Raw genomic sequence first — 22616 nt, 5'->3', positions numbered from 1 at the left:
CAATTAAATAATTTTTTTAAAAAACAAAACCTATATTTTCTCCCCAGTATTCAAAATGCTGTAAAACTTTTGAGTGATATTTGAAATCCCTGCCTGTCAGCTGAGGGCTGCTTAATGATTTGTAAATATCCATACTTGGTAAAGAAACAGTGGTCCATTGATAATACAGAACAAGTGTACTCACTAATGACATCACCATGTCATGGGGTCATCTCCACCTGTTTGTAACCCATACAGCAAAGTTGTAACTTTTTGACCTATTTACCTTCACTGACATTTGAAAACCTATTAGTCAAAAGGCTTAGAAAAATCAAGGTCTCTGAAGGGCTTGGAGATATGTTAATCCCTGACAATCACACCTGCTTTGGCAACTGTAATAACTGATTGTCTATGCAGCTTGGCTGATGGCTTTCGGGTGCTCCTTTCACTAGAAGAAGGTCAGCTGGGTGACAAGGGGCTGGTTCCTGCCTGTGTGGCATTCCCATTTGCTTCAGAAGGTTATTTGGTAGTAAAAAAATCTGACTCCAGTAAATGACCCATTTATAATTTGCTTGAACCATGTGCTAAAGATCATATCTGGGACAGTGATGGGGGTCCTTCAAAACAAAGAAGCAGGTAGAAAAATACCCTAAAAATTCTTACCCAAAGCAGAATGTAGTCCTGTAGCTCCATTTATATCAGGCAAATTATCACCAGATACACTTGTAAATATTACCGGGGAAGCTGTCTGAATGCTGGAAAACATTTCAGCTGAACCTTCATATAAATCATTGTCTGCTTCCATTGAATTCCAAGGGGGAGAAGAAGGTTTGATATTTTCATTTATTGCATATCGTTCCAATGAATCAACCAGATACTATAAAACAGAAATATAAAAAGAAATCACAAACCTAGTCATCACTAAATTATATAATTAAATTTGTATATAATGTAGAAATGATGCTTGTATGTTTGTGCATGCATATAGATACTATGAAACTGTTGGCATACAAACATGATTGATCATTACAATAATTTTAAAAATATAAGCTTTGTCATAAAAATGTTCAGCTGCCAGTAGCCTACAACATTTTATTCTGCTTATTGTTTAATCAAACACCACCAAATTTATTTCTTAAAATTTTTCTTAAAATACATATTTTATATTAATGTGGCAAATTTAAAATAAGGCCTTTAATTTTACAGCTATCTTTGGAGCTATATTGAATAGATACACATTTGAACTTTGGAGATTTTATTTGTACTAACTATAACCTGAAAGAAGGCAGCAGGCATTGAAAACAAGAGGACTTCAGATGGCCCTTCCAGTTCCTCAAGAAAAGGATTAGCAGGCTGACTAGAACTCTGAGAGGGAATAAGAAGAGAGGGAGAAAACTAGAAGCTGATGAAATAAAAGGGAAAGAAAAATAAGGGTGTATATGTGTGAAAAGGGAGTGTAGAGGAGGTAAAGTGATATAGGGGCCCGTAGGACAGAAGATGCAAAGAAAAAAATGTTGGAAAGGAATGGCAGCAGATATAAGTGGAGCAAGAACAACAAAGAGAGGAGAAACAAAAGCAGAAAAGAGAGAGAGGTGAGAGCACAGGTACAAAATGGTGTGTTAGTACCAGATCTTCATGCCCCTTCAAAATCTGAGACCAAATCCAGGACTCTAATATCTCTGAATTGTTCTGCTGTCATCTGGAACACTCCCCACTCACACATATGGCCCACCTCATTGCCAGAAAGACATGTTTTTGCAGTGATGTAACTAATGCACATTAGTTCTTTCCCTATGGACTCTGGGCAGAGAAAGGGCAAAGCCACTTTTTTACTCCTTTAATGCAAGGTACATTAGCCACAGGCACAGACAGAGCATCAATCCCACCTAAGTACCAAGAGGTAAAAACTGTGTATGATTTATGTTCACCAGCCTTTTCTAGCAACATAGTAGGCCACATGGAAATATTTTTTGCTTGTGAGGATTTTCCACATATAAGATAACAACTTTTTATTGCTACTGGTTTTTGAGTACCATTAGCACAGTGGTTCTGCCAGTTCAAGCTCTGTAGCTGCTCTAACCAATGGTCAGTGTGGTTCTAGATAAAACAAGGTTGATTATGATTTGCTTTGGTTTTTAATTAGAAAATTACATTCAATAACTTATAATAAAGCAGCAATGATACTACACTAAGAACTCAAAAATTAGGAAATTCCATCACCAAAATATTTTTGTGCAGACTACTTTAATTTTTTGTGTCTGGACTATGATACAATCTTTAATTACAGAGTTATATACTTTCCTTTTCTAAGGATGCCTGCCTGGTTTAATGAATGGATCCTTATCCTAATTTTTTCCCCCTTGCTCCTTATTTAACATTTGACTCCAGGGCTCTATTTAATGTATATCATTCAACTTGAAAGTGAACTCCTTCCTTGAGCCCTACATCAAAAACTTAGATTCCAATTCAGATCCAGTGAAAGACATCAGTGTCTGAAAAAATAAGGAATTATGCAGACTTTGGGCACCTGTTTTCAAAATTCAGCCCAAAAAGCCCTACCCAGAAAGAATTCAATCCTGAGCTGAATGTTTGCCAGGGGTCTACAGTTCTGTGCTGCATACTCAGAGCTGCTCTAAGCACGTAAAGCACATCAGCACCCAAAATCCAGAAGCTCAACTGATTGACAGCATAAGTCCCCTCAGAGATATGATCCCAGAGATGTGCACAGACATCCTTAGTATGCAACCACAGCATGGAGCTAAGCATATAGCATCACACACGTGAATTTAAGGATACAAAAGGAGGCAGAAAGTCTAAGCCTGTCTGCCTTGCTAGTAAAACACTTAGCTAGCCTTTGGACACTCCTGCTGAATTCAGAGGGTTCTTACCCATGTCTTCTAGAGGTTTGACTGAGTGGCTGTGCATCATCTAGGCACCCAGTTCATTACTCTTAACAGTCTGGCCACCCTGTGCTGCAAAGAACTCAAGGACTGTGGGCTGGGGCTTCCTGCCTTCAGCAGCTGGATCATTTTACCAGAATGATTTAATTTTTTATGTTGTGGAAACAGCATTATTGGGATCTTTTTGAAAGCCAGTCAGAGAAAGAGAGTGAACTGAGCAAGATGGCTTTTAAAAAAATTGACAACTTATCTGTGGGAGCTGGTTCATTCTATAAATGTCAGATAAGGCAGAGAGCAAATTTAATCTGACATAAAATCCGTATTTTAAAAAAGGGAAAAGAATACCTTATTTTTATCTCCAAGAATAGTGTTTTCCAGAGTGACGAGTGTTTCCTGCACGTGTACTTTAACTCTGTACTGGGTAATGATTCCATTTGGTTGTTGTGGCTTCCTCCAAGTAATTTTTATATATGTGGCTTCCACTTCTGCTAGTTGTAAATCTGATACAGCACCTGGGACTGAATATTCAAGAAGAAATTTGAGTTCATTAAACACTTGTGATTATTACAAGGTTTTTCAGCACTGTGTACAAAGCACAATAGACAATCCAATTTCACATCCTTATCTTTTGAGTTGATCCTGTGCAGCGTAGAGACTTACTTCTCATGTTTTCTTAGCAAACAAGTTACAACTCTAAAAATATGCACACTTTTTTAAACACATAAGACATGTATGAATATGGTCAGAGACTAAGATGTACACCAGGATCACTCTACTGCGGTCTACTTGATTGGAATCAAGCAGATCTTTGCTATTTTCCTATATGGACTTCTAAGCATACTTGAAAATAAAAGGTTAGCACTAATTATCTTGTTAATTTCCCTTTTACAAAAGTTTTATATAATTTTATTTATATTATCTATATTACATATATGTGTATATAAATATAGACATATATAATAGATAGAAATTATATCATTTATATAATTTCTTCATTAAACTTTCAGTCTTAATGATATTGTAATTTCCATAGGACCACCAGAGGTAAAATACATTCTATTCAATAGAATGATATTCAGATTTGATACAAAAAGAATTTTTTTTCCCTAATACACTTCAATAAAAGACAATTTTGAAATTACTTGTATAAGGAGGATTAGATTTGGCATTTAAATAAGATGCTCTGTGTTATGCTAGAAGTACCCCAAAACCACTACAATTCCTTTGGCTTCTGTCAGTGCATTTCAACACAAGATGAGTATCTATACTCAGGTAGGTCATCTCTGGAAATTGTCTCTGAGAGCTGCCTAAAGAAGATCATTCAGGAAAGAATACAATAAGTACATAAAGATATGTTTTCCTCCCAGCATTACACCTTGACAACAAATTGCCAGCAATCCCTGAGAAAGAGATTTTCTAAATTTGTTTTGTGCAGCATAAACATCAGAGAGAAATAACCACCTTGAATCTGCTTCTCTATTACACACCAACTCTCAATTTTTCCTGCTTGCATCCTCAAATGCTGACCAAGAATGTCGCCCAAGCTCACACATATGTGAGATAAAGCTGCATTTCCATGCGGCCAAGGGCTCTGACCTGGTGAGCTGGCTTTTTGGGACCACAGTTCCGTAGAAGCGAGGGCTGAGGCAGCCGCAGCCCCTCGGCCGTGCTGGGACAAGCGCTCCGCGTGGGGCCGGCCTCGCTGCTGAGGGCGGCTCCTCTCAGACCTTGGATTTGGGAGGATGAGTCACAGGAGAGGAGGTTTCCTAAGGAACGAGGGGGCTGAACCAGCGGGACTGCAATTTCTTTTCGTCTTGCTGCCATCTAACGGGGCCGAGGGGGCCCTGCAACTTAATTACTGTACCTGAAATTAACTACTTTTGTTAGAAAGACACTACATTAGTTTCACAATCTGTGAAGGCCTTTGATAGCGGATAAATGCACTGACAGAGTATGAACTTGACAAAAACAAATAAATAAATGACATAATAATATTTAGCGGATTTATTTTCTTTAGGTTTTTTGTAATCTTTTCCTCTCTTGCAGTGCTCTTGTATCCATTCTCTCCTTTGCAAAGTACCTTAAAGGCCCTGAAGGGAAAACTGAAGCCCTTTGTCTCGTTCAAGCCATTTGTTTTGCCTCTCTATGTTTACTTACCATCTGCAGGAGTGAAAACTGTGAGGTTGCTCTTTGGCCCCACCCCAGCACTTGTCTCAGCGCTGACGAACACGTCGTACATTGTAAACGGCACAAGGTTACTAAACACAAACTTGAGGTCTCTTGTACTGTTATCTAGAACATGACCTGGAATTAAAAACAAGGAGATTTTAGGTCTAAAAGAGAAACACTTCATGGCTACTTTCTAGTATGATGAACATATGAGAGGACAAATTTTTTTTTGGGGAAAAGCTAATTGAGAATCAACTTCAGTGGAATAATGCTGAATATACAGGGAATAAAGCAACAAAATAACCAACCAAACAAACTAACCAAACCAACCAACAAAAGAAGCCCCTTCAAAGAGATAAGATTTTTAAGAGCAAGAGATTTTAAAAAAATGCATCTTACTTTTCCTGTGTGGTTCCATAAAAACATTAGAATACAGTTTATGTCTTACTTAACTACAGGCAGTCCTATAATTTCTGTATCTATATACGTCTGAGCTCAAAAAATTGCAAAAACATCAAAATAGACTTAAAGAGTTGATTGCATACTGTGTGAGAATGAAAATTCTCCAGAAATCTTTAACAGAAAGAGAAAAAAGTAAAGATTTAGATATATAAGCACAGCAATTCAGCTGAGCTTAACCTATCATCTCCTGAAAGACTGAGAGAAGTTTATTTTCTCTATTCCTAGGAATATCTAATCTGAATTTAACTTTATACTTTTCCTTTTGGTGGACTGACTTTTCCCTTAAAATTAATCTACAAACCATTAAAACATATATTAGTAAAAAGGGATCTATAACACTGGTTTTGACTATTCATTTTTGATTGGCAGGCGCAGAAGAATGTGCAAGGAAATAATCACAAATAATTCAAAATAAATGGTAACATCAACTCTGACTTACCAGATGGTCCATACAGCTCAACTCTGTAACTGAATTTCCCTGTTATTATGGTTGGTGGGTCCCACATTACTGAGAAAGACTTTGCTGTAATGTTGCTCTTGGCTAAATTCTGTGGTGGGTCTTCTGGAACTTAAACAATATTGGAAAAAGTCTTTGAATATAAAATACTTTACATTAGGATGTCCAAGAACCCCGTAACAGACAATTAATTTTAAACATAAACATGAAATATTCTGAAGAGAAGCCGTAAAAGCATAAAATCATTAAAATTGCTTGATTTATGGTTTAATGTAATTCTCAGGGAAGGTAGCAATACTGTTGATAATATGGAAGCAACTTCTAGGAGACAAAGGTGACAAATAAACTGGAAATTAGCTGAAATAAACTGAAATCATTAGAAAAGAAACTGACCATAATTACATTAACCCTAGACAGAGCAGCAAACTAAGGCTGTTGAAATTCTATCAAAGCAATTCAACTGCACATTTCTAGGAGGGAATAAAATTTCTTTGTATCTGAACAGTGCTATCTGTTTTGTATGTATGAAAGGGAGCCAAGTAACATCAAACCACATCAAGCAAAAGAATGATGTACTTGATGTACTAGCAAACAGAAAGCCAGAATAACATTCCTCTGGAATGCCTTTTTTGTATAGCTCTATTAACAGTGTTTCCACCACCTAAGCCATTATAAAGGTGCTGTTCATGGACCATTGCTTCCAATTCCAGCTTCTCAGTGCATTGCAAGTAATCAAAAATCAACTTCATCTGGTGCCTAAAGATTTTTTTCAGTACTGAGAAACTTTCTGCAATAGGTGCACATTGGCAACATAAGTATGGCAGTTTTCTTCATTATTTCTTATTTCTCAACAAAGGCAAAGAAACTTAAAGTGCATTTCTGTGTACACAAAACACAAACTTTTGCAATGTTATGCCTGTCCCTTCATGACCCTTCATCTTTATTTTCAATTCTTCTATCATTATTCTATTATTTGCAGTTAATAAATTATCAGTTTTTCACAAAATTTGATCTGTCCTGAGCATAATTTTGGTATCTTTGACTCCCAACAACAAGTGAACTCTCATTCACTGTACATTATTAGATACATAAATATATGTACATTTTCAATTGATTCCATCAGGTAAAATTAAGTAATCATGAAAATACAAAACCATGATACAGATAAGGACAGATTAGGACAGAAGTATCTTGCAGCAGAAAATCAAACCTGTGTTTTGAAGTTTTTCACATAAATCTGAGAACTTTATTGCCATTTTAAAGCAGTATGTATTTAACATACCTGATTCTGGTGTCCGGACAATTGCACTGTCAATGTAGCCTGCTTCAGTGGTAACTGCAGAGACTTCAAAAAGATAGGTGGTGTATGGCCTGAGGTGAGTTACAACAAAGCTGATCGGTTCACTCCAAACAGAGCTCATCTGACTTGCTGCCTCTGTACTTGGTGTCACTGTAGTCCCTGAAAGACTCGTGGATTTCCCAAAAGTAGTTGAAGGAGTGGTAGTACTCCACAAAAAAGATTCACTCTTATCCTATAAGTAAAAATAAGAAACATAATAAGGTGTATCTATAACCAATAATTGTAAATAAATGTAGATTATAAAGGCTGATCACCTTGAAAATAATTACCCTAAACTGGTTCTCCTTTTTGTACTTCAGTTTCCAAATTTAGGCAGACTGTGCTAATGCATCCTGTTAGTGACAGTGTTATAATTTCCTGCCTTATTCAAGAAGATCTCAAATCTGACTGAACAGAAGCATCTCTCTAGGATTCATTTAATTATTCCTAGTTTTAATTTTCAGCATTCAGTCTGTCTCTTGAAAAAACATTCCCTGTCAAGATCCTTTTGCATCACATATATGTTGTATGTGTGTAGTGCATACACATGGATAACATACATATTTCTACATATCATGGATAAAACCAGACAGGAGTTTCTTAATCCGTCGTGTCAGGAGACAACTCTGAAAAATTGCTAGGCATTGTGGTGCCCAATGCTTATGGTTCCACGGGTGGCAGCCTGCCTTCTCAGTGCTGAATTAAACCAGCCTGGTGTCAGACAACTTTGCAATGCCTAAAACGATCTTTCAAATCAAACCTGAAACCAAATTTATTATAATTTATGTAATTTAAAACTGTACTTTTCATTAAAGCACTAAGTGTAAGAAATCAGGAAAAAAATAGTCAAAGAAAAAAAGTTTTTTTTTCTTTTGAAGCATCTTTCACTGACATTTTGACATTTTAGTAATTGCAAAATTGTGCCCAAAGTAAAAAAGAAAAAAAAATTCTAGAAGAGAGAATTTTCTTAAAGAAATTCCAAAATGATACAATGCTTACATTCAATCATAAGAACAATTCAGACTGCAACCATATTTTTGAAAATTACTCTGCTAATCATGTTCAGGTTTTATTTTGATATGAGAAGTATTTAAAAATTATTGAAATGTGCCACACAGAATAAAGCATACTTCTAAAATAAAAAAAACATACTGTATCATACTATATCAAAAATACCAGACTATATAGAAAATAAGATATTAACAATACTATATGTCTTCACGGACCAAAAAATCCATGTAAGTTGTTGGTTTTTTCTAATTGAGTAGTGTGTAAAATAAAAAGATGAAAAATTGAAAGCTGAAAAAACCAGAAATTTTTCTATTTCATGATTTTCTGTTAAAAGGTTGCCAAACATAACCTTTTATAACATTTTTACTTTGATTTTCAATCAAAATAATTCCATTCAAACTACTTTGAACAGAAAGGCTTTTCTTCATCCATTTTATCCTATCTTGGGACGAAGTCTGTAAGGTTTTGAAATCTTTCTGAAAAGCAAATCTCCACATTTTTATGTCTCAAATTTTAAAAGTAAAACTGTATTCTGGGGTTGACTATATTTCTGATTTAAAAGGTTTATAGCACTTACATTACATTCTGGTAACCTCCCAGACAGAAGGTCCTCTACTTTAACCAAGACATCTTTCACTACAATTCCACTTCTTGCATGTTTCACACTAATCTTGAAACTAGTTATCTTTCCATTTGGTTGCCGAGGGAGAAACCAGATCAGATTTACAGCTGAAGAATTTAAGGCTTCAACTGTGAGATTCACTACTTTACCTGGAGCTTGAAAACAAAACAAACAAAAGCAGTGAGATAAACTTTTCTTCTCAGCACTGAAAACCAGCAAATTCTTCTTTTTTTTAATGCCATTTCTAGTTTCCAAATTCTGAAGCAAACACATAAAAACATTCATAAACACATGTAATATAGTTGATATACAACCAGCCATTTTTCAATCTGGTTTAAGTGAGAAATATAATTATTTTAATCTCATAATATATGAAGTAATTGGATTGGTCAACTTAGAAATATTCTTAGAAGAAAGCAATCTATTGTTCCAGAAGCAGAAGAAATTTGCCCTTTTTTTTTTTTTCTGGTTAAGAGCACTTGATAACGCTGTGTTTTATTTCATTTTACCTGTGTCATCTTTTCTGCTGCACATAGCTTTTAGTAACTCAATTAAATTGCAATATTCACTATTACTGCATAAATGCTGCTCTTTGTATCCATGACAGTTTCTGTGGCCTTTTGTCAGAGCATCAGTATTTATCACAGCACAAAGGACTGAGATGCAGCATTGAAATCAGATTTTACATGCTATTTTGCATGCCGAACTCTCCTGGGAATTAGAGCCCTGTGGCCCTGCCTTAGTGCTGCTTACACATGGCAGAGTCAGCAGCAGGTTCTGCAATAGCTGTCTTAGTACTAAGGAGAAAAGGCTTTTCACACTCTTTTTTAAAAAAGGCATTCCACAATTACAGACCTTCCACAGGTGAATTGAGAGAGCTCCTCCAAGCCTCATATTTAGTGCTTTCAGTCCTGCTAAATCTCTCCCACATCTTTCAACTCTTTTCCCCTCCTCCCAAAACACAACCTTTATATTTAAATAATTTTATCTTCTGGCTAACTTTCTCACTTTAAATTTCCCATCTTTATGCTGAGTAAGATGTTTGGCTTTCCTTAGCCATCAAAGCAAGAATTAGAACAAAAAAACCAGTTGAGAATGTAAAAGTATGTTATACCAATTACACATAACTCACTATAATTTGAAGAAACCTTCCAATTACATTTATAGTAAGGTATTTTATGTTTAATAAAAATTTAGACAGAAATGTTTCCAAAGTAAAAAGCTTATGTTTTCATATGGAGAAATGCCAGTGCTGTCCTCTGTCAAACATGAGCAAATAATAAAACTCACAGAAATAAAGTCTTTTACCAGCACTAATGCACAAATAGTGAAGAATAATGATCTCACATAGATCCATGTGGCAAGTTTACTACTCCTCCCTATATTGGGTTCGTAAGTAATTGCATTATTTGTCCAGAGTGATGATTTCTGGCATTAATTATGATATCTCACTCTGCAGTCTGCACAGAAAGAGAAAGAAGCCTAAACACAGATGGGCAGTCACTGCCTTGGCAGCACAAGCTCTGTATTCCATTGGGACTGGTTCACAAATGCACTGGTGTGAGCTCGTCAGCCAAGGCACAACTGCTCCTGGAGCACGAGTGAGATCACAAACACAAAATTAGTAAAAATTGTGCAAACTCAGGCTATATGTTTTAATCTTCAAAACCACCAAATCAAATTTTCATTTCAGATTTTTTTAACCTTCAGAATCAATTAATAAAAATTTAATAAAACACATTCTGTCCTGAATTTCTTAGAACCCATCACTAAAAAAATACAGATTGATTTAGCAGACAATGGCAGAGATGATCCCACAACAAAGTCTGTCTCCTAGAACTGTTGCAGGAAACAGCAGAGGGATCCACTGGATAGGTAGCTCTGCTCCGCTATGACCTTGCTTTCTGGAAGCTGCCTACCTAGAAAGTGGCATAGGGAGACTCCAAGAAAAACAGACTTTGTGTACAACACCCCTATGGGCACACCCTAAATGCCATTGTTAGCAAATAGAACAAAGTGAACTTTTGTCACTGAGTGACAGAATAAGAATGAGGATTTTGTTCTAAGTGCATTGGAATTTGTTCAAGTATGAAATTTATGATGGAAATTTATTTGAACAAATTTAATCAAAATAATCAACAGCTTTATTAAATTTACCACTTTCTGCAGTCTGGAAAAGGAAAGGATCACTAAACACTCCAATACCAGCACTGTTCTCAGCAGCAACCTACAGGGAAAAAAAGAAAGGATCCACATTAGAAAATCTACAGTATATACAGTTTCAGGGAATATGAAAATCCTGAGGGTACATAGAGATACAGCTTTTAAACTATAAATACACAGATGAACATGTCCTTTACAGTTGTGTTCTATAATTTATACTCAATGTTTAGATGCAAAAAAAAATAAAAGGGAAAAAGTATGTAACAGTGTAAGAAATTGAGAAAACCACATGTAAATATCCACACATGAAAAGAGGATCCCTATTTTATGCAAAAATCAACAGCAAGAATAACATCAGTAACACTCATTTTTCTTACTACAATACACTTAAACCAGATTCTGCATTCCTATTTTACTTACTATAACTTAAAAGGGCAAAAAGGAGAATAAACTGTCTTTTATTTCTCTCTCTCCTGTAGGCTAGCAAGAGCAGGTCAACCTTCCACAAAGCAGAGCCCCAAGGAAAGCATGTCTCCTTGCAAAAAGCCAATAGGTCAAGGAGAGAGTAGATGCAATTTATGATGGAAATGCTTCAATGCTCACAATCATGGACGAGTCTTCCCACAGAAGAGCAATATATCAAAACTTTGGTAAAACTTATGGAGATGAAAAAAAACAACAATGCCATTTGCTCTGCAGTATAGGGTTTGGTGACAATTCAACTCAGTGATGAGTCGTGGCATCCAGTACTTACAAAGAAAGAGGAAGGAAGTCTAACTTATTTTTTTGAAAATAATTAAAAAGGACAACAAAAGGTAAACATGAGTAAAATTCCAACAGTGATGGTGAGAGGTGTGGGAAAGAAGAAGCAAAGTGAAAAGCTCTCCAGCAAGGTTATAGCTGACAATGTAAAGCAACAAGGTTGTGGGCCTGGGGTTTAGGGAGCTGACAGTGCAGACTGTGGGCAAAGCAGGATGAGAAGCAGTAGGTGTGCAAAAACTGAGTGTGATCACTGTAGAAGTGACAGACAGCACACAGGGAGTAGCAAAGGGCAAAAGAAAACAGAAAGCCTTAGGCCAGAAAAGGAAACTTGTTTTAATCACTTCTTGGCACTAAACAGTGCACTTTTCAAACACTGTAAAGGTTAAACAAAAGGACAAAGCTACAACAGACAAGCACAGTGAAGGAATATAAGGCAGCATCAAAGACTTAATCTAGGATGACAAGAACCCGTGTCACTGACTGTCTCCTTCTTAAGCCACACAAACACATGCACACCTCATGACTACAGCCAACCCTAGCTACTTATGCTTCACAGGGACAATGACTTGAAACATCCATAGGCATTGATAAACTCTATGGTTATATTGCAATGGCTGAGGAAATTGACTGGAGATCTTCGGGGGGTTGAAAGTTTGACAGTATTTAAATTACAGCGTATAAATCTTAAGCTATGTCCTCACCTAAACATTGCCTTTATTACCTTATCTCAAGGTAGGTATTGTAGAAAGAGGTCAGAAACAAAACTAGTATTAAGACAGACATGGAAACTCCTACCTCATATGTGCTCTTCAAGGCAACAGAATGGAATGAAGCAAATCAACACATAGTTTCATTTAATTCTTGGTATTGAAAAGAGGAGCCTCTTCAAGGCTCTTATGAAAGGGTAAAGCAGGCAAAGAATTGCTTGGCAAATACTGCCAAGAGAGAAGCAATTAATATCTGCCCGGCTGAAGTCATCTATCGTTGAACAGTTCGGGGATGGATCAGGAGTGCCTAATCTCAGTGCAAACAAGTTCTCTATATGGAAGATATGTTTTTTTGGATCTGGCTGAGCTGATTTGGTCATCTACATGTAACATGCAAAGCACATCAGTAGTTTTAAAGATTAAATCTCAATTAAGATAAAGAAGGATTTCGATGTCTCCAAAAATTCTACCCTTTGCTTTTTATGTTTTACCACATATTGCCATATGTTAATTTGAATGTCAGCAGAAGAAGGTACATTTCAGTGCAGGTTTGACTGAGACGTTTTTAAGTAGATTTTAAAAACACTACTCAAACTCAACTAAACAAAAATCTGGCTAATGTATTTTGTTATATGGCAACAGTAAATAGCATGATCCCTCTGAAAACTCTACAGGAATCTACTATAAACTCATAATTTACAAAAAAAAATCAGAATTCAAAATACTAAAAGGTGTCTGTAAAGCTTTTACCATAATTTCATAAGTTGTTCCAGGGTTAAGACTGGTGAGAAGAACTTCCAAACTGTCTGGCTTTGTTGTGACCTGCGTATAAGCTGTTTGCATCCACGGGCAGACTTCTTTATATTTAACAACATAGGATAGAATTCTCCCATTTGGATAGAGTGGTGTGTTCCATGACAGCAGAATCCCAGCAGAACCCACTCTTTCACCTGCAAGGAACACAGGTGGCCCAGGATCTAAAAAAAAAAAATTAAAAAAATTATATATATGCACACACACACACACATATACTCACGCACAAGCACACACCCATGTAAACCAATTTTTAATTAAGATTCATGAGAGTGGGACACATTCACAGATTCTACAGAGAAATTAAATTATCTGCCAGCATAACCTCATAAAACTACTGAAAACTGATGCACTTCTGAATAAAAATCTTTTTTTCTTGCTAAAGTCCTGTTAGAAATTATTATGTTAATTTTGGAACACCAGAAACATTCTTCTGTAAGAATGTAAAAAATGTATTGGTCTAGAACTTTGTTAAAAAATAGAGTTTAATGTCAATTTGACATCTGACATATTCTAGCACTCAATTAAATTTTACTTTCTCAAAAAGCACATCTACTTTGGCTACATTTTGTTAGAAATAGCTCTGAACATTTCTTTATGTACCACTATAGGTATAAATCAGAGTCTGAATATTATTACATGACACAATAGCAAATTTTTCAAAAGCTTGTAAACTCTTAAGCTCTCATAGAACACTTCTGATTCAGTGAATTTTTAAATAGTAAAAGAAAATGAAAAATTTTAAAGACTGTTCAAAATTGATTATAATTTCTTGGACATTACTGCGCACATAATAAACATAAGAAAGCATAGTTTAAAAAATGAACAAAATTTTATCAGTCATTTTTAACTCACTTGTCACATTTGTTGTCACAGTTCTACTTGCAGGTGAACTGTAGACTGAAGAAGAAACTGAAGAAACTGTAACATTGTATGTTGTTCCAGGAATAGTATTGGAAAAATCAGCCTGAAACAGAACATTATCTAATTTAAGCCTTTTATAAAGAATCACAAAAATGAACCCCTCTACCCTCAAAAAAACCCCAAAACAAACAAACAGAAAATACCCCTACAAAACAAAGCACAAAAAACCACAGACAATTTTGAGCAATTAAAAATAGTTTTCTACATCTGTTACCTATAGTATTTTGCCATCAATCACCCTTCATAAGGTGTGTGCAATATTCAATACTGAAGAACAAAAAATTAACTATTAATTTTATCCCAGAGTCTCCTATCAAAGTATCTACAGAAGTTTTTTCTGTATTATCATTATCAAAGTAAATATGAAGCATTATAAAATTCCTTTTTGAAAGAATGAACAAGGCAACGTGAAAACCAAGTTTTTGACCCTTAAACTAACCTGTCCTTTTCAGTAAACATAATTATTAACTTTTTTAGCAAGAAATTATATAAAATACCTGTGTCTTTGCAGTTCCAATGAAAAACAACAGCAAAACATCCAGAACAACCATTATTTCTGTTAATATTATATGTTCCAGACAGCAGGATCAAAAAGTGCTCCTATATCTTTTTGATGGCTTAGCAGTGAAATGTTGCCTGCATTAATGATTTAAGCACAGATCTTCCTGGCAAGTACACAATTAATGAGTCTGTACTACTCAATAGCTCTGCCCTTCTCTTGTTAAACTATTCATGAATCCTTGGATGACGGTCTGAGTCCTTCTAGTAGACTTTAAAAAACCAGTAATTTCACTACCTGTTGTTAGGCAGCAAACTGTGGATGTGAAATTTGCTCCCATCCCACCAATTTTTCATTAATACTTTCACATTCATATATGCATTAAACAGCTAAGGAGGAAAGCTTGAATTGCTCATCAGCACAGCCCTTAAGGAAAAGCCAGCCCTGCAAGTCCTGTAATAAAAGCACTTACTTGATACTCCCTAACTCCAAGATCTAGGATAACAACAGAAGCATGATCAGGAACAAGAGCCACATGAAATCTGTCTACAAGTCCATACGGTAGTCTCCAATACAGTGAAAAATAATATGACGAAACATTGAAGAATTTAAGACCTTCTGGCTTTGCAGGTTCTGAAAGAGAATTGTGGAATAAAAGACATTCTCTTAAGTAACTCCATTTAAAATATATTAGTAGTTACAACTGAATAGAATAGCATCCAAGAAGAGTTTACTTGCTATGCAAAGGATTAGTCTGGATATGGCAGCATGTGATCCTACAGTTGCTACACAACCTCTGGGATTTGGTTGATGGCCTCCCAACTGTGCTGGGATGCCCGTTCACAGAGAGCAAGCTCAAGTGTCTCTGCACAGTGCTCACTTAACAACAAAATCTCTGCACAGTCCTGGGGTTTCTGCTGTCCTCAGCCTTAAAGTTAGCACTGCTGACATAACTAATGCTATAGTTGAAATTCAAGTTATAGCTAGTGTTTGTCCTGCTGTTTGCCACAGGGTTGCTAACTTTTATACATTTCATGTATTTGGAATCCCAGTAATTCCATGAACTCTAGGCAGTTAAGATCCCAAAATCTGGGTAGTCTACTCCTTTTCTTAGAGTCAAACATCCACCTGCTTGCGTCACAACATCCCATTTTCTTCTGCTTTTAAATGCAACTTTACATTAGTGTATTTAAATTTAGCACATTATTCACTCTAAGCCTAATAATGAATAATGAATGAAAAATGAAGATTTTAAATCTTTCAAGAGGTCACTAAAATGTTATCTACATATAAGACTGTATAATTTGTTCACCCCTACAATCTCTGGCCATGTTCATCTGTTTTCTTTCTACTTTGGAATTCACGTACAGCTATCAGCTTTCCCCATGCTCATCTCTCTGAACAAGCCCAGTCAATGATGTGCTTTGCCTCATTTCAGAATCACCCTTGCACTCAGTCCTCTGTCTGCCTTTCTGACCATTCTGACACGGTTCTTCTGAATTCAGCCCAAACCTTCTGGAAGTTTATACACAAGTATCATACTGTGCAGCCTGAATAATGTATGGCTTCAATTCTGAAAGATTTCCATTCCTTTCTTATTTGCTGTAAATCTGCTAAGATTCTATATCTTTGATGAACCCTTTACACAGACTATGCAAAGTTGCATAATTTTTTCAAACAGATAACTCCAGTTCTGGCATCAAATAATCTGAAATATTGATATATCCAAACACTAACTTTAGATTTTACATTCCATCTGTATTTGTCTTATATGTATGTTTTTTTAACTCATGGTTTTATTTTAACACTAACAGAATAAAAAATATTAATAATGTATGTGGAGTTGTGCAAGTTTAATTGAGAGTATAGGTTCTTTCTTTTAGTATACTCTAATAAGTTTTGAGTCCTACTGCTCTCATCACTCCTATTATTTGCATGTTTCTCTACTTCCATTAAAGCTGGATTTTATAGTTGTAGAGGTCCTTTTGTACAGACCCACAATAAATTTCTGAGTGTAGTTTACTATTTAAAGCCTTAATTCTACAAACATTTCTATACCTGTTTAACTTCACTCACTGTAAGAAAAAAACCTACTGAAATATTTGTAAGGTAAAATTCAGCTTGTGTGTATCTCTGCAGGATAAGATCTGAAATACTAAAAATGGTCAAAAAAAGGCAGCACAGCTAAAGACATTATGTTTCTGACAGGTATCACTATATGCAGGTTGAAAAGGGTATAAGTAATATGCCTAGTAAGTAATGCCCACAACAACAGCAAACTATTGCACCTAAGATCTCTTGAAATTTTGAGTGAGATGCACACTGATAAGCATACACTGATAAAGACAGCTACCATTCACTGGCAGAGGAAGCAGGAAACCATACAGACCTGTTATAAATTCAAGGAAAGCAGAAACTCCTTCAATATTTCCTTTTAGTCTTTTCAGCGTGAAATTGTAAATGCTCCCAGCCATCAGGTCTGTAACACTGAAGTCAGTCACTGTTCCTGGAATTCTGAACTTTTTAATGAAGGTGTTGTTGGATAAAGATGCTTTATAAGAAGTGAAGTTAGTCTTGGTTGGATTCCACATTACAGTTGCAGAGGAAGTATTTACCATTTTTAATATCAGACCGCATATCCCAGCAGGTTCTATGGTAAAAATTATTGAGATTAATAAAGAAAATATTATTTCTTAGTACTTAAAACATAAGAAAATAACAGCTTTTAAAAACAAATGGTTTTTTACCTAAATGAATGTTTTGAGACTTCAAAACATCATTAAATATGTATAAAAATTTAGAACTCCGTGTATGGATATGCAGAAAACTGTGCCACTATGTTGCACAGGGTAAATAAAACCTGGGCATGTATCTCCTGTGTGCATTATGAAATTTATGGAGGAAAAATTTCAATTTTATGAGGTCTTCTCTAAGAACAGTAATATTGCTCACTGGCACAACAGGATGAGAATGGAACCCTTTGTAAGCAAAAGTAGAGATTTTGGTCACTCTAAAGTTTTCTAATATATTATATGTCACATACACATAATTAGTTTATCTTGCTTGAAGCTTTATGAAAAATACTAATTAACATATGCCTATTACTCAGCATGAAAAAAATCCTAAAGGTTTACCATCAAAATTATACTTTCTGTAATCTAGGCATACTCAGGACCCATCCACAATTCTCTTGACAATATTTGCCTGAGTAAAAAACTCATCTTCAGGAACATGATAATGAATATTCTGCTGCACATTTAATTCACAATAATCTGCAGTGGACTTGTTCTGGTTTTTTGTCAGAGATTCACTTATCTTTGAATAACTAAGTGCAGAGCCTCCTTGATTATTAACTGAGTTAAGGAGTTATAGCCCAAACAAGCCACAGAATATCCATCAAAGAAGAGAGGAGGTCTGTGACATGCATGTTTATAAACCTGGGAGCTGATTAATTTTCTGATTACAACTAGCTGCTCTTTATCTGTTTTGGCAGTCCAAAATTCAACATAAATCTTCTTCTTTAAATTTTTGCCACAAATTAATGTACCACTTTTTTATGTTCTATCACTGGAGCATTGGAAAATACATGTTTGCTCAGAGACAGAAAATGTGTGCAAGATTCTGGTTTCTGGACCTTGTTAAGCTCTCTGATGCACAATTCCTCTTACTGTCTTAGACACTCTGCATCCTTGCACAGGAGCAATACTGCAATCTGAGACCATGGGCTTGCAAGAACTTAGGGGACACAGAAACAATTGTAAACAAAAGGCAAGGTAATTATGAAAGTATACGAAGATCTAGACTGGCAAAATCTTACTTTGTTAGAGCTGGAAGCTTTTTTCAAAGAGCTCTTCTCAGCCATGCCTCAACCTCAATCCAGTGAGTTATCTACAAGGCTCCTATTTAAGCAACTCTCACAAGAAGCATAACTTTCCTCTGAAAGTTGAAGTTTCATTTTGAGCTCTGTGACCTTTTTGAGTTATTTACAAACAATGATTTAAATATCTCTGAACATTTACTAGTTTTCAAAAGGACAGTTTATAAGGTATTTCCTTACTTGTGAAGACTTTTTTCTCCACAGCCACAGAGGAATCCAAGCCTTTAACTGTCCTTAACTGAAAAATGTATTCTGTCCCAGGGGTCAGATTTTTCACTACAGCTCTGCTGTCATAAATAGTCCTGGTAAGCAGCTTTTCATTATTCATCAGACAATATGAAAGCTATCAAAGCAAAGAATTCTTTATATTAGACTATTTAAGTTCATAAAAGTAATGATCAGAGATTGCAACTACCTGTTAGTATAAGAACATTTAGAATATTTTTCACATTTTAAATCCAAAAAAAGCTTTATATTATGTTCCATCAATGTGAAACTCCAGCATTCCTTAATAGCCCTGTAGTGAAAGCAATGACTTTAAAAGTAGATGGAGGAAGCAAAGTGAAGTCTTACGGGTTTTTGTTCTTGGAGGAAGGACAATAAAGTGTACTCTGACTGTTCAGTCACACAGCTCTAATGATTAACTGTACAATTAGTAACTCTGTACCTTTCTGGCAAAAAAAACCAAAACCTCAAAACAAAACAAAACAAAACAAAAGAGCAAAACAAAAGAAACAATCCCAAACAACACCCAAAACCATTCAACCAAAAAACACACCCATGCACTGTTAAGAGCTGAGATTCTGAAAAGACTCCCAAGGGATTAGTCTGTTCACTGCTGTACATTGAAAATTCATCTGTTAAGAGACACTGCAGAGAATAAAAAGGCTGGAGATGTCAAGACATTGAAATCTGGGGACTTAACTGCTAGAAGCTAGGCTTAACTCCTAGATTTCTTCTAATCTCCCAGACAATTCTAAGGTAACAAAAAATTCCTGCACCTGTTCTTTCTGTGGACATAGAAGAGTGTCCCTGCAGACTGGTTCCTATCTGCACTAGTGAGAGACACGATGCAGACTCTGCCTGCCCTGCAGAAGAGGGCACTGGACAAGCATCTCCAAGAAACACCACACATTTCTCAGGTATTGCTCTTAATACTGAGACCAAGTAGGGCTGCAGCTGCCTGCATAGTGAATCCTGTCCTGCCACTAGTAATTTTCTCCAGCAGAAAGGGGATGTTGTACACATGGCAGTGACCTGAAAGCACTGGGGTTAGCTGCTATTCATGTGGGGAGGAATGATCCATTTCCCCTCTGTCTACTTTACCAGTACAGTGCCTGTTTATACAAACAAAATTTTGGAAACTGTCCTCACCTTATTAGAATTACAGCAATGCAAGATGCTAGAAGCAAAGCTATAGATTAAACATTTACATCTAGTATAAAGAAGTTAGGAAAGTACCTTTTGTGCACTCTTCACTTTACAAACTACAATATATTGCATAGAAAGTTGGTGAGCAGGGATGATTAATTTTAAATGATTAGTAAATCGATCCCTTTTATGCAGGTGCACCTTACTAAGCAACCAGTCTACGAAAGCCTTTCTCATTAAAGATTTAAAGATAAGCTCGTTTATACAGACAAAGCACTGTCTAATGTGGCTGCTTGCTCTGTGAGATGCTGAACAATAATACCATGACATAAAGATCAATATTACAGATGACAATTATTTTCCATAGCGTGGCAAAAATAGCATTATCACATTCAGAAGTGTATCTGAACTGGTTCAAAATATGAACAAGATAATTAAATTTAATTTTAAAATTCATAAATATGCTTCAGGCTGCACCAGCAAATATTGTGAGAGGTTAACTTGCTGCTCTTATCCATTGAGATCAATGCAGCTTTACACTAATGAAGAGAGAAGAAATGTCAAGGAACTATCCTAAGGATACTCAGATTTCAGGTTGAGGTAAGGATAATAATTGAAGCCATGGAGAGCAGAAGGAAAAGAAATGGGCACTGAAATATTGGAGTAAAAACTGCATAGATCATTAAAACACTCATGGTACTATGACTCATGGTAGTGCTGTGTACCAAAGAATATCCCATTCAAGTAAGTTGACTGTGAAAGGTTATACCTAGAAATCCATATTGATTCAAGTGACGTGCTAAAACAGCAATATATACTAAGTTTTCTTGACCACATGTCAATACAGTGGCTACAAACTAAGGGTAATAAAAGACAGACTGCAAAAGCAAGGTTACAAAAGAGAGACTGTCTGCATGTCATAGTAAAACATGATCCATAGTATTTAGATGCTATTGTGGATCATTTTTTTACAGAGAACTGAAATAAGGAATGATAAGAAATTGAAAAAATTGAAGTTCATAAAATCGTGAAAGGTATGGTGAATAGGGAAGTACTAATTTTTTTAAACAGGGCATAACAAAATTGTGAAGTATAAATAACAAGAAAATCAGGAATAGTCCCTGTTTTTCTTTATGTATATCCAACTTCACTCAGAAAATCCCTAAACTACTTACTGCCCAAAGCTGGAAAGGTATGGCAGGTATTCAAGGTTTGCAGTTTTGTCTAATAAATTGCTATATTTTTTTACAACCCCATAAATATTCTTTAATTTTATAAACAAAATATTTACATTCTTCTGTAAGGAAGGAATTTGTTATTTTTCACTTCAGTTAAATTAATTTGCATTACAAATTTGAAAAACTAAGAAAAAAAATATTACATTGCAGTTACATTCAACCCTTGACCTATGATCTTTTGTATTTCACACTAGTTGAAAATTCAGTTTTTGAGAGCTATTTAAAGTATTATCTTTTAACAATTTTTACAGTTGTTATGTAATAGGAAGTACATATTTAGCTGACCTTTTTGAATAGCATTTCTTTCCAATAATTGAAGAATTACAAAAAAATTTACATTGGTTTCTTCCCATTCTCAGCTCACCTGAAACATATCAAATCCTCCTCTTGGGAGTTTCCAAGAAAAATAGACTGTATTTTCTTCTTGTCCAAACACTTGTAAATCTGATGGTGGGTCAGGATCTGAAGATATAAAATTTAGATTTAAAATAATCTATTTTTATTTTAAGGAAATTGACATCTACCGAATACATAGCTTTAATTCGTTATTTTATAGTTCCATCTAGAAAGAAATTTCATTTTGTACTTAAGAAGAATTTCAAATAAATGAAAATCACCTCCAATATTAGAAACAGAATCAGAAATTAAGTCAACCTTTGTCAATTTTTGTGGAAAACTTTTATCATCCTAACTACTGCTCAGCAGACTACTAATCAGCAGACTACTGCTGTTTCAGTTAGTGGCAATATCCCACTTAATGCAGAAGAAACTGTGTTTAAAAAGCTTTTATATACTTAGTCGCTTTCAAAGAGGTTTAAATGGAAAAGAAAAACTTAGAAGCGTTCATTCAGTCATTGTTAAGATGCATGGATATAATAAGGAATAGCTTTTCTTATAAAACATCTTAAAATATAAAAACATTAATTATCTGAAACCATGAAAAGTCATTAATAAACGGAACCTACAGGTGCTAATCTTGAGGACAGTAGGAAGACTTCTTTTTAATCCATTGGTTGCCACAATATTGATTAAGAAATCAGTGCCCGGCAGAAGATGCTCAAATTTGTGCATTCTACAAATATCAAAAGAATAGATTATGTCCTTTGGGGTTCTAAAAAAATATGTATGTTCATATGTTAATTCTTTATAGTTTTATGCATATTATATACATATTATGTGTGTATACATGTTTATATCTTAGGAATCAAAAAATATTTTAGTACTATAAAACCTTTAATAGGATGCATTACACTATAGGATGCATTACACTATAGGATGCATTACACTACTTGTTCACAGCAAGTTCCAGTACTAGAAAGTTTT

At 35.3% G+C, this 22616-nt stretch overlaps 1 protein-coding gene across 1 annotated transcript in view; it reads right to left on the bottom strand.

Annotated features, from left to right (window-relative positions):
* Window positions 1-22616, bottom strand: part of PTPRQ (protein tyrosine phosphatase receptor type Q) — a 127349-nt gene that overhangs the window by 89250 nt on the left and 15483 nt on the right. Inside the window, exons 14-27 of the mRNA XM_064419609.1 lie at window positions 22259-22365; window positions 21658-21755; window positions 18865-19027; window positions 17197-17457; window positions 15280-15440; window positions 14240-14351; window positions 13322-13548; window positions 11097-11166; window positions 8895-9094; window positions 7250-7499; window positions 5950-6078; window positions 5037-5183; window positions 3225-3397; window positions 643-856 (exon numbers count right to left, since the gene is read on the bottom strand). Of these exons, the coding sequence (XP_064275679.1) occupies window positions 643-856; window positions 3225-3397; window positions 5037-5183; window positions 5950-6078; window positions 7250-7499; window positions 8895-9094; window positions 11097-11166; window positions 13322-13548; window positions 14240-14351; window positions 15280-15440; window positions 17197-17457; window positions 18865-19027; window positions 21658-21755; window positions 22259-22365 (2312 nt within the window). The remainder of the gene's footprint in view (window positions 1-642; window positions 857-3224; window positions 3398-5036; window positions 5184-5949; window positions 6079-7249; window positions 7500-8894; window positions 9095-11096; window positions 11167-13321; window positions 13549-14239; window positions 14352-15279; window positions 15441-17196; window positions 17458-18864; window positions 19028-21657; window positions 21756-22258; window positions 22366-22616) is intronic.

Source organism: Passer domesticus, chromosome 5 (assembly GCF_036417665.1).
Source record: "Passer domesticus isolate bPasDom1 chromosome 5, bPasDom1.hap1, whole genome shotgun sequence".
Taxonomy (NCBI): domain Eukaryota; kingdom Metazoa; phylum Chordata; class Aves; order Passeriformes; family Passeridae; genus Passer; species Passer domesticus.
This window is presented reverse-complemented; position numbering and strand designations above follow the sequence as displayed.